A 12,666-nucleotide genomic window follows, 5' to 3' on the forward strand; every position below is an offset into this window, starting at 1 on the left:
ACACGCCCATGTAACCAGCTCCCAACAGGTCCCTCCTTTGTGTCACCTCTCAGCAGAGCCCCCACGGAAAGCCTCTGTCCTCACTGCTATCACTACCCTGCAGTTGTGTCCGTTTCTGAACTTCACACAAATGAAAACCTACAGCACATCCTTGTGTGGGTCTGGCTGTTCTCGCTAGTGCGTGTCTGGGATCCACCCATGTTGTGTGGAGCAGGAATCCGTTCCTTTCAGGATTTCATGGGATCTCACTGTGTGGCTATTGCATATAGATCCACTTGCCGGCTGATGGGCATTTGGAGTGGTTCCCAGGTTGGGGCTGTTAGGACTGGAACTTCTATGGATATTCTTGTGCAAGACTTTTCCTGTAAGTAAGCCCTGATTTCTGTCGGGTCTAAGCCCAGGAGTGGACTTTCTGGTCCATGTGGCAGGCGTCCATCTTGATGACCATCCCACGTGGTTGTGTAGCTTCCACCCCACAAGCAAGGACCGAGAGCCCCTCTCCTCACCCATGGCCCCTGGCATCCATCCATGTCACATGAACCATTCGGGTGGGTGTATACGTGTGGCTTGTCGTGGCTTGTTTTTTTTTTTTAAACAAATATTTATTCGAGGGGCAGACAGAAAGAGAAAGCTGGTTCATTCCCCCCAGATGCCCATAATGCTCATGACTGGACCAGAGCCAAAGGCGGAACTAGAGGTACAATCCAGGTCTCCCACGTGGGTGGCAGGAACCCGGTCACTGGAGTCATCCCTGCTGCCTCCCCGCGTCTCCAATGACAGGGAGCTCTGATGGGGGTCACGGGCACCTTAACTGCTAGGCCAGAATGCCCACCGCTTCTGGTTCTGTATTTTTGTTTTTTTAAAGATGTATTTATTTATTTGAAAGAGTTACAGAGAGAGGGAGAAACAGAGAGACATTGCGCTTCCTTCTGCTGGCTCACTCACCAGATGGCTGCGATGGCCAGGGCTGGGCCAGGCCAAGGCCAGGCGCCAGGAGTTTCTTCCAGGTCTCCCATGTGGGTAGCAGGGCTCAAGCACCTGGGCCGTCTTCCGATGCTCTTCCCAGGTCATTAGCAGGGAGCTGGATTGAAGAGGAGCAGCCAGGACAGGAACCGGCGCCCAGATGGGATGCTGGCATCGCAGGCAGTGGCTTTACCCGCTATGCTGCAATGCTGGCTCTGAATTCTTGTTAATTTGATGCGTGCCAATGACGCATGGTTATATTTTTACAATCTTGATGAGTTAGAGAGGATACTGAAGACAAGCAGATGAAGCAAGCAGGGTAAAATGCTAAACACCATTAAACCCAGGTGGTGAGGGGGCGGTGACATTAATCTGTTAATTTTCTGTATTTGAAACATTTTTCACAATGAAAAGTCAACCCAATTCCTCCATAACTGAGACTGCCGTTAGGAAGTGGGTTCCAGCAGGACGGCCCTGTGTTTCTGTGGTGACTGGAAGGCCACACCCACTCTGGCTGCTTTGCAGAGGTAGGGAGAGAGGGTGTGTTCTTTGCAAAGATGTCTCTGTGGGGGACCCAAGAGCTCCTCTGGGCCGCAGCACACCCAGCATGTCGACGGTCTGCAGTCCCCCTCCGAGCCCCTGCCTCCAGGAGCTGTTCTTCTTGGAAGACCCCCAGCCCGGGCGGCGGGGGAGGCACCGTGCCGCAGAGTGTGTCATTTCTATGTCTCACCCTAAACACACACCTGCACACTGTTGCACCTATTTCCCCTGGGAACAAGGTCACGATGAAGGGCTGCCTTCCTGCCCCACGAATAGGTATCAACAAAACCAGGGGTAGGTAGGACAAACATTGTGCTGTAACAACAAGCTCTCTAATCATCAAAAACACTAGAATCCTGTTCCAAGACACAGAGCGAGAGTCCCAGAGCCCCAGAGCCCCAAGGGGTACAGATATTCTTAAACCCAGTCCAGAGTTCTGTGCCTGTCTCCTGGTAGCCTTGTCCTTTTATAGATCAACAAAAATGTAAATCCTTCAAAAATTATAAATTTATCTTGTTATTTATTTGAAAGGCAGAGTTAAAGAGAGAGGGGGGAGAGAGAAAGAGAGAGAGAGAGAGAGAGAGAGAGAGAGAGAGAGAGAGAGAGTCTTCTATCCCACTGGTTCACTCCCCAAATGGCTGGGGCTACCTAGGACAAACCCAGGAGCCAGGAACTCCACCTGGGTCTCTCACATGCGTGCAGAAGCCCAAGCATTCGGGCCATCTTCTGCTGCTTTCCCAGACACATTAGCAGGGAGCTGGATAGAAGTGGAGCTGCTGGGACTCGAACCGATGTTCACAAGGGATGCCTGCATTGTAGGCAGCGGCTTAGTCTGCTGTGCCAGTGCCAGCCCCTGTAAATTTACCTTATTAAAACTCTCTTTTCTTTTTGGCTGAAATTATGTCTCTTTAGGTGTTTAGTTTTTTCTCAGTCTGATCAGTGTTTTCTGTTTTGGTTGGGATGAGCACTGTGGCGCAGTGGGTTAAGCCCCTGCCCGGGACACTCCCATCCCATACTGGAATGCCTGGGATGGAGTCCTGCCTCTGCTCTGACTCAGCTCCCTGCCAGTGCTCCCGGGAGGCAGCAGCTGAGGCCCGAGTACTTGGATTCCTGTCACCTGTGTGGGAGACTGAGCTGGAGTTTTGGGCTTCTGGATTCGGCCTCATCTAGCCCCAGCTGTTGCAGCCCCCTGGGGCCTGAGCCAGCAGGTGGATCTTTCCCTGTTACTCTTCTTTTCAAGTAAGTGAATAAACACAATATTTTAAAATTATGATTACAGTGTGCAGGTCCTCACTCCACTGCCCATCCACGTCCTGTGGGTGTGCATTCTGGGAAGCAGCAGGTGGTGGCTCAAGTACTTAGGTCCCTGCCACATACGCGGGAGACCTGGACTGAACTCCAGGTTCCTGGCTTCAGACTTACCCAGCTCTGACGTCATAGGCATTTGGGGAGTGAACCGGCAGATGGAAAATCTCTCTGTCTCTGTCTGCCTTTCAGATTTTTTAAAAAAATAACTAAAACAAAAAAATAGGAGTGGGAGGTCTTTGGCTTAATGCTTAAGATACAGGCTAGGACATCTGTATCCTGTACTGCAGCACCTGGGTTTGAGTCCTACTTTTTTTTTTTTTTTTTTTTTTTTTGCCAGGCAGAGTTAGACAGTGAGAGAGAGAGACAGAGAGAAAGGTCTTCCTTTTCCGTTGGTTCACCCTCCAAATGGCTGCTAGGCCGACGTGCTGTGCTGATCCGAAGCCAGGAGCCAGGTGCTTCCTCCTGGTCTCCCATGCACTTGGGCCATCCTCCACTGCCTTCCCGGGCCACAGCAGAGAGCTGGACTGGAAGAGGAGCAACCGGGACAGAATTTGACATCAACTGGGACTAGAACCCGGGGTGCCGGCGCCACAGGTGGAGGATTAGCCAAGTGAGCCATGGCGCCGGCCCTACATTTGCTTCTGATTCCATTTCCTGCTAAGGTGCACCCTGGGAGGCAGTGAAGATGGTTCAAGCCATTGAGTCCTTGTTGCCTACATGGGAGACCCAGACCGAATCCCAAGCTCCTGGCCTCCGCGTGGCTCAGCCCCAGCCACTGCAGGCATTTGGAGTGACCCAGCCGATGAGGTTTCCATCTGCGGCTCTGTCCATCTCCCTGCCTCTCGAATGAATTTGTAAAACTACATTCCAGTGGTCAGCCTTTCTAAGAATGGCCACTGCCTGGTAGGTCAGCTGGAAGAGCACTAAAGGAGGAGTTAGAAGGCTGAGCTCTGTCCTGCGCGTGCTGCTGATGGACCCCGGGCCTCTGCTTTCCCATGATGCCTCGGAACCCCCATTATCAGCCTGAGGGCTGGCAGGGCGCAGATCCCCTGTCACATGCTGCGGATTTGCTGGCTTTGTTCTGGCAGCAGGGTGGCCTCAGTGGGGGAAGAAAGCTCTCGTCTGAGTGGGGGATGAGAACTGGGACATGAGCGTCCGGTGTGGGCCTGGGGATCGCTGTGGGCTGTGCACAGGCCTCACCACCACCCAGCGCAGCTCAATGTCAAGCCGCCAGCACGACTCCGGGCTGCCTAACGGTGCCGCACAGATGCTGCCCAGCTGCTCACTGTTTTTTTTTGTTTTTTTTTTTTTTGAGGTAAAATAGCAAGGTTTATTAGGGAAGGGACATCCGTAAGGATGGATGGGCACCTCTCCAGACAGAGCCTGAGAGGGTGCCCAGTCGCTTGGACTGGGCAGGGTGGGGAAGGAGCGAGGTTACATGGTTGAGTGGAGAGACTACACCTAGCCAGACCAGGCGGGTGGCTCAGCAGAGAGGCAGAGGGCTGAGCGCTGCTCACTGTTTTTTTAAAGATTATTTTTTATTAAATAAAAAAATTTACTAAAGACTTATGTATTTGAAAAGCAGAGTTAACGCGTGCACACACACACAGAGAATCTTTCATACTCTCCAAAAGGCTGCAACGGCTGGGGCTGAAGCCAGCTGGAATTCCATCCGGGTCTCCCACACGGATGGCAGGACCCAAGCACTTGGGCATACAGGTGCATTAGCAGGGATCTAATAACAATAATTTCAGAAGTGGAGCAGCCAGGACTTGAACTGGTGCCCATATGGGATGCTGGTGTCGCAGGTGGCGGCTTTACCCGTTATGCCAACAATGCTGGGGCGGGTGCTCATTTCAGCCGAGCTGAAGCAGCCCCGCGGGAAGCAGGCTCTAGCAATGGAGCCCTGCAGGGCTGGCAGAGCGGGCACTGACTGCCGCAGTTCCGTCTCGGGCTGTGGCCACTGGGGCCTCTCTCTCCCTAGATCGCTTCGATTTCCTGCTGCTGCCTCCTGTTAGACAGGAAAGCCATTCGCACTGGGTGGCACCCGGGTTAACGTCAGTGGCGATCCGGGAGGCAGGCGGCAGGTGCTGCGAGCCCCCAGATGACCCACTTTGGAGTGAGTCCTGGTTGTTCCCTTTGCTGATGACCTGGTGGGGGCCAGTTACTCACGGCCGCTAAGCCACAGCTTCTCATCTGAGTCAGGCATGACGGCACCTGTCTGGCAGGACAGCAGAGGGTGAGGTGAGAACACAACGTGTTTCCTGTCTTTCTTGCTTCTCTGTACTACTCATCATTTTCCATTGCTCCAAAACACCTGAGGCTGGGCACTTTTTTTTTTTTTTTAAAGATTTATTTATTTATTTGAAAGGTAGAGTTTCAGAGAGGGGGGAGAGACTGAGAGGTCTTCCATCTGCTGGTTCACTCCCCAAATGACTGCCAACAGCCAGGGGTGGGGGCTCAAGGATTTGAGCCATCTTCAGCTGCTTTTTCAGGTGCATTAGCAGGGAGCTGGACAGGAAGTGGAGCAGCCGGGACTCGAACCGGCACCCATATGGGATGCTGGCATTGCAGGCAGGGACTTTACCCGCTACAACACGATGGCAGCTCCTGGGGATTTCCTAAAGAGCTTTACTCAGCTCACAATTTTGGAGGTCCATGAGCATGGCACAAGCTTCTGCCCAGTATGGCAAAGACCTCAGGGTCAGTGACACTGTACAAGTGAGTGACACAGTGAGACAGGAAGCCAGAGCCCGGGGAGGGGCTGTCTTGCTCTTTTGTAAATCCACCATCACAGAACTTGCTCACTCAGCAAGGCCGGCATTAAGCCCGCTCTGAGGGCAGTGCCCCCAGCAACGTCACCACCGCCCACCAGGCCCTGCCTGTCAAGGTCATTACGTGTGACATCGCCACACTGAAGAGCTGAGCTCCAACACATGGACTCCTGGGGACAGAGCACACCGAACCATAGCAGCCTGCCCCCCCCCCCCCCCCAATTAGTTAGAAACCACAGGTCCAATCTCTCTCGGTATCCACTTAGTCTTTAAAATAGGATGCCTTTACGTCTTTGAGAATGGATCCATCCGAAGTCCTTGCCCAGCCAGGGCACCCTCTGTCCTCACTCCTTCCATGCCCTGCCCTGCCTTGGTCACTCTGCTCCTTGCTCTTGACCTCTGTGTCTTTGCCTAGAACGCAGCTCCCCCCAACCTCCACTCCAGTCACATCCCCAGAGGCCTGGGCCAACACGCTCTGCACACCCCCGCCCTGCGTGCCTCTGCCTCACTGCTCTTCCGAGCCTCTGACCATCTGTAATGCCCTTCCCACGCTACAGTGCAAGCCACCTGAGCGTAGACACTGTCGCTGCTACAATCCTAACTGAAGTGCTCCATGGACACTCGGCGAGCCATTCCACCGCTCTGCCCTCTCCCCAGCCTCCTAGGCAGCAAATTCATTTCCCACAACCGCGTCCGCCCACCCCTCCTCCAGGTCTTGTCACACACAAATCTGATCACGTCCTTCAGGGCTTCTCACGGTCTTGAAAATCAAGTCCAACTCCTGAGCCTAGGTCCCGCCTCCCTCCCAGCATTCTTGGTGGCGGCCATGCTGCTCAGGCCTGCCCATGCTCATCCCAGCACCTTCTCCTGCACAGCTCTCCCCTCCCCCAACACTCAGAGCCAGCCGTGCTGAGGCAGCACACTGCAGAGGCTGGCCCCCTTACGCCATTGCTGGGTTATGTGGGTGCGAATGCTAACCCCCAAGTAACCTGTGCTCTGGGGCAGGACACAGGTCCCTGACCTTCCCAGGGTTGTAAGGGCTACACTGAACTTCCTAAGGCCCGGCTCCCTTCCCGGGAGCCCAGCACCCTGTAGCCCAGGATGAGGAGCCACCTCACGGCACTCAGCCCAAAGCACAGTGAGCTGGGGCATGAGGGCTGTGCACTGAGCTGCTTCAGTCCTTGGAGTCACCCATTTGGCTAGACATCAGCGCCTGCCCCGAGGGAGCTCTGTGGGTGTGACTACGCCAGGCTCAGCACCCAGGCGGGGTGGGGTCGCCTCAGCGGGGTTCTGCGAAGGTGGCAGAACAAGCTCTACTGGATGTCAGTGAAACGCTCTCCAACCAGAAGTCTGACCTAATAATCTTGGGAAACAATTTGGGGGTTTGGTAGCAGGAAGGGAAGTGCTTGACCTGGTTCTCATAGGAAAGTCCAGCCCCTACCAGGCCATGCCAAGAGAAAGAAGGCGCGGACACACGGCAGCTAGAAACCAAACCTTTTATGGAAGGCTCTGGCGGGGGAGGCGCAACGTCAGGTGCCCGCCTCCACCTCCACCACTTCCGCCCAGGCACCGAAGCCCATGTCCTTATGGATGAGCACGAGGCTGGCGGCGGGGCCTGGCTCCTGGGCCATCTCCCTGCACTTGTCCTGGCTCTCAGAAATGGTGACCTCCACGACGGCCCCAGCCGGGGAGACGGCCCGCTCGCCGCCCAGGCCTAGCAGCTCGGGTTCCGTCTGCAGGAGCACCACGGTGGGCTCCGAGGCAGCAGGGGACACGGGGCGGGGACTGGAGGGTGCCTCGGGCTGGTGACTAAGCAGGTGGCGCTTGAGACTCTGTGGGAGGGTGTAGCCCATGCCACAGGTGGTGCAGCGGTAGGGCTTGTCTGCCAGGTGGGATTTGAGGTGGCGCCGCAGCTTCGTGGCCAGCGTGTACGCACGGCCACACTGGGGACACGGGAAGGGCCTCTCGCCCGAGTGCAGGCGCTCATGGGCGCGCAGGGTATGTGGGTCTCGGAGGGCCTTCCCGCACACGGGGCACAGGTGCGCCTCCCCGGTGTGGGAGATGAGATGGCGCCGCAGCTCGGGCAGCTGGGGGAAGGCTTCGGCACAGTGTGGGCAGCGGTAAGGTCGCTCCCCGGTGTGCAGGCGCAAGTGCCCGCGCAGGTTGCCCCGCTGGCGGAACGCCCGGCCGCAGTGCGGGCACAGGAAGGGCTTCTCCCCGGTGTGCAGCCGCATGTGGTTCCGCAGGGAGCCCTGGTTGGCCAGGGGCCGCCCGCACACGGGGCACGGGCACGGGGCCGGGGCAGCCGGCACCTGGTGGGTCTTGCGATGCAGCCGCAGGGAAGGCCGGCGGGCAAAGGCCTTGCCACACTGGTCACAAGCAAAGGGCCGTGCACCTGAGTGCACCACCTGGTGCTCCCTGAGGTCTCGCCGGGTGCCGTAGGCCTTGTCGCACTGCGGGCAAGGGAAGGGCCGCACGCCGCGGTGGCCCAGCGTGTGGGCTTTGAAGCTCTCCTCCGAGCTGTAGCTCTTGCCACACTCTGTGCAGAGGAAGGGCTTGTGGCCCGTGTGCACAAACGCGTGCTTCTTCAGGTGGCACAGCTGCAGGAAGGCCTTGCCGCACTCGCCGCACCGGTACCGCCGCCCCTGCTTTGGGGAGCTCACGGCTGGGCGAGGAGGGGTCTGCGGGAGTCCCGGGAAGCCAGGGTGCTGGGCCCTGGGCTCTGAGGTCTTTGCTCCGGGACAGCTTTGATCACCGGGGCTAGGTAACTTCTTGGCCAGGTGAGCATCTGCCTGGGTGCTCCCGGGGGCTGATGGGAAACTGGCTTCGCTGTGCTCTGGGCCCTGCTGGGTGGCTGAGCTGCTCTGAGGATCAGGCTGCGCCTGTGTCTGCGGCAGACACGCCTCCTCCGTGGTGCCATCTTGCCGCACAGGGCCAGCTGGTTGGGTATCCTTGGGGAGTTGCTCCTGGGCTTGGGGCTTAGGTCCGGGGCTCAGCACGCTCTCTGCCTGGATGCCGGGAGGTGACTGATGGCCGGGATCTGCAGGGCGACAGTGAGGTGCAGGCCTCAGCTGAGCCTAGCAGCACTGCGGTTCCCAGAGATCGCAGAAGTGTGTGTCTCCCGTCCAGGCCCTGAAGCTGAGTAGCGGCGATGGCACTCGTCGCTGCCCTGCGGCCTGAGCTGCACACACTCTCTCTGCCTGCCCAGTCCCGGGGGCCTGGAACCGCAGTGCCCCGCCAGAGGAAGGGCCCCTGGTTTTCTCTCTCTGGACACACCCCTAGGAGGTGAGTCAAGACCCCGCCTTCCCACCTTAGCTCATTAGAAAAGGGACCCCCCCCACTCCAGAGAGAAGAAACTGGAAATCTTGAATAGCTTAATGTGTCAACACACCCTGAACTATTCCAGCAACTCTTGGGAAAGTAACAGTTACAACACTCTATTGTTTACTCCAAGGAAAAGACCCATAACCCCTCAACAAAACATCAACTCATAGTGAGTAGCTCAAGGTACTCTGAATCCTTAAAGAATTCTGGCCTCGGCCGGCGCCGCGGCTCACTAGGCTAATCCTCCGCCTTGCGGCGCCAGCACACCGGGCTCTAGTCCCGGTCGGGGCGCCGGATTCTGTCCCGGTTGCCCCTCTTCCAGGCCAGCCCTCTGCTGTGGCCAGGGAGTGCAGTGGAGGATGGCCCAGGTGCTTGGGCCCTGCACCCCATGGGAGACCAGGAAAAGCACCTGGCTCCTGCCATCGGATCAGCGCAGTGCGCCGGCCGCAGCGTGCTGGCCGCGGCGGCCATTGGAGGGTGAACCAACGGCAAAAGGAAGACCTTTCTCTCTGTCTCTCTCTCACTGTCCACTCTGCCTGTCAAAAAAAAAAAAACAAAAAAAAAAAGAATTCTGCCCTTGCTGTGTCCACCAACCCTCAACCACCAAGTCAGGTTCTTCCTCAGTCCTGACCAAGCCCCTCATTCCCATCCCAGCCTGACAGATGCACCTTAAAGCAGACTTTGAAAAGCAGCCGGGACCCCACAGCGCTCGGCCTTACCCCACCGAGCCATGACTGCTCCGGCTTCGCCGTATCACAGGCTGTCCCGGTGATGACCTGGAGCCAGTGCTTTTCAACATACCTGCGCAAGGTTCTGTGGCATCCTCCTCGGGGGAGCCCACTTCCTGCACGGCAGACTCCACTTCTGTCGCCACCACCGCCGCTGCCTCTTCCTCTAGCCCAGGCTGAGCGGGGCTCGGGCCCTCAGAGGGAGGCGGGGGCCGCAGCAGCAGCTCAGAGCCCGGCGGCACGACCTGGTGCACCTGCAGGTGGAGCCTCTGCTTGATCCGCACCGGGGCCACATTCCCCTCACTCTGCAGCCTGCCCCGTCGCACCCAACTGCAAAGCAGAGCAAGAGCCGGCTTAGGAGACCTTCTCGGCTGAAAGCCCAGCTCCTCGGCTCCGTGAATGCACAAGGACACAGTGCCAGGCTCACTGGGCAGGGAGGTACAGCCGTCCCCACCTGGGGCTCACTGCACGCACCTCTAACTCACCTGGTCCACCCTGAACTGCGCTCACAGGCACACACGTCTCCCCACGCGCCTAGTGACAGATCCTGAAATAAACCAAGAGACGTCCTTCTTATATGTGCTTGAAGGAGCAAGCGGGGTGGGTGACAAACAAGAACCAAAATTCGGGACACAACCCCTCCAAGACAGATCTAACAAGAAACTCCCAGAAACATAGAGGCTGATGCTGACTCTTCATTCTGTCAAGACCAAAAAGACTGTCCCTTCATCTCCCTCCCAAGAGTGTAGTTACTACACTGAACACATTCTTGCCTTCTAGTGAGTACTAAAAAAGAGGAACATCAACTAAAAAAAAAAAAAAAAAACTGCATTAATGATACAACAAAATCGTACCTTATTTAATCTCATCAGCTAAATAAACCTGGGATAGTCACGTAATTTTTTTTTTTTTTTAAGATTTACTGAGGCCAATAGGCTAATCCTCCACCTAGCGGCGTCGGCACACCGGGTTCTAGTCCCGGTCGGGGCGCCGGATTCTGTCCCAGTTGCCCCTCTTCCAGGCCAGCTCTCTGCTGTGGCCAGGGAGTGCAGTGGAGGATGGCCCAAGTGCTTGGGCCCTGCACTGCATGGGAGACCAGGAGAAGCACCTGGTTCCTGCCTTTGGATCAGTGCAGTGTGCCGGCCGCAGCGCGTCAGCCATGGCGGCCATTGGAGGGTGAACCAACGGCAAAAGGAAGACCTTTCTCTCTGTCTCTCTCTCTCACTGTCCACTCTGCCTGTCAAAAAAAAAAAAAAAAAAAAAAAAAAAAAAAAAAAAAGATTTATTGAGGCATGTAATCTAACTACCCAGGGGATCAGGCTGGGATCTGATCCCTCGTCTTTCTATTTGTAAAAACCTGAGCTCAGAGCCGGCAATCTGGTGTGGAGGGTTCAGCTGCCATCCATGTGGGCGCTGGTTCAAGTCCCACTTGCCCCAATCCAGCTCCCGGCAAATGTGCCTGGGGAGGCAGGGGAGGATGGCCCAAGTGCCTGGACCCCTGCCACCCACGTGGGAGACCTGGAAGGAGTTCTGGGCTCCTGGCTTCAGCCTGGTCCAGCCCTGGCTGTCTGAGCATTTGGGAGCGACCCAGCGAATTAAAGACTTCTCTGTCTCTCTTCCTCTCTCTATGTTAACTCTGCCTTTCAAATAGATACACAGATCTTTAAAAACAAAACAAAACCTAAGCTCCTGACTTTTGTCACTGCTGACACTAAACTAATCCAGCTTCTAACAACTTCTTGCCCCTTGATTTCGTGACTACTGCAACTGGGAGGAGAGACACCATCCTGGAGAGATGGGACACAGACATCTCCTATTGCTTGCAATACCCTGCTTCCAACAGCGTGGGCAGCCATCTGGGAATGGCTTAATCTCTCTTAAATTTTCAAATAAGGAGAGGAGACGCCCTGATCCTCAGATACCTCCTGCCCTGGTTTCTCTCCCTCGCAGAGAGATTCCTCCTCCAGTAGTCCCCACAGCAGTCCAGGCTGCAGGGGCTCCCCGACACACCAGACACCCAAATGCTGCTCCTCTGCCCGCGAGGGGCCCAGGGCTAAGCCGCGGGGGAGGCTCTTCACAGCCAGGGCGGCTCGGCTCAGTCCAGGCGCTACATCTTCCAGGCCCTGGGCACGGCCCACTCCGGAAGGGCTCCATCCCGAGTTCTGGCCCAGAGCTGCAGGGAGATGAGAAGACAGTGAGGCAGAGAGGGCAAAGGTGTGGAAGAAACCACAACTCGAGGCAGGCCACAGGAGGCTTAGGTCAGGGCTCTAAGGGAGGCCCCTGGGAGGTCTCAGGGCAGCTCAGGGGCCGGCGGCCGTCTGTGCAGACGGTTGTGGCACCGTCTCCCATAACGGAGGGCTGGGGTTTCTCACCCCGGCTGGCTCCAGCTTCCCGCTAACGCAAACCCTGGGAGGCAGTGGCCAGGGTTCAAGTAGTTGGATCCCTGCCACCCACGTGGGAGCACCGGATTGCATTTCTGGCTCCCGGCTTCAGCCTGGCCCCGGCAGGCATTTGGGGGGTGCACCAGCAGACGAGAGTCTCTCTCTTCAACAAATAAGTAATTTTAAAGTCCCCCCATTGACTCTTACGGCACCAAAGGAGGATCCTGGGCTCGGGAGGTAAAAGGACGAAGGGGAGAGAGCTGGCCAGATGCCGCCGGGCCCCGCTAGGCCAGGGCTGGGGGTGGCCGACCTCGCAGGTCACTCACCAAGCGGCAGGCTCGCCCCCTCCACGAGCAACTCCTCCGCCTCCTCCATCCCGGGGTCAGAAAGCCTCCCTCTACCGGAAGTGACCGTCCGCTTCTCAGCTCCCCCCGGAAACAGTCACTGAGTTCCAAATTTCTTTTCAGAAAAGAATCCCAAGATTCGGAGCTCTTTGGTGCAGAGGACCAGGAGACTGGGATACTTGTGAGGCAAATCTCTGTCTGAGAACAGCATGCACCTAGGATTCCGGAGGCCGCCAGGATCGAGTCCCTGGGGAAACCGGAACTAAAGGTTCCAGCCACGTCCTCGTGGGCGTGATGAGCCGGA

General features: G+C 56.8%; 1 protein-coding gene across 1 annotated transcript; it reads right to left on the reverse strand.

Moving 5' to 3' along the window:
• Nucleotides 1-7,067: 7,067 nt before the first annotated feature.
• Nucleotides 7,068-12,532, reverse strand: ZNF408 (zinc finger protein 408). The gene is made up of 5 exons (XM_002709081.5): nucleotides 12,345-12,532; nucleotides 11,560-11,810; nucleotides 10,123-10,184; nucleotides 9,711-9,967; nucleotides 7,068-8,625 (listed from the first exon to the last, which is right to left on the reverse strand). The coding sequence occupies exons 1-5, from the start codon at nucleotides 12,391-12,393 to the stop codon at nucleotides 7,115-7,117; spliced, it is 2,130 nt and encodes a 709-aa protein (XP_002709127.2). The 5' UTR covers nucleotides 12,394-12,532; the 3' UTR covers nucleotides 7,068-7,114.
• Between the last annotated feature and the right edge of the window lie 134 nt (nucleotides 12,533-12,666).

The sequence above is a fragment of the Oryctolagus cuniculus genome, chromosome 1, assembly GCF_964237555.1.
Source record: "Oryctolagus cuniculus chromosome 1, mOryCun1.1, whole genome shotgun sequence".
Lineage (NCBI taxonomy): Eukaryota > Metazoa > Chordata > Mammalia > Lagomorpha > Leporidae > Oryctolagus > Oryctolagus cuniculus.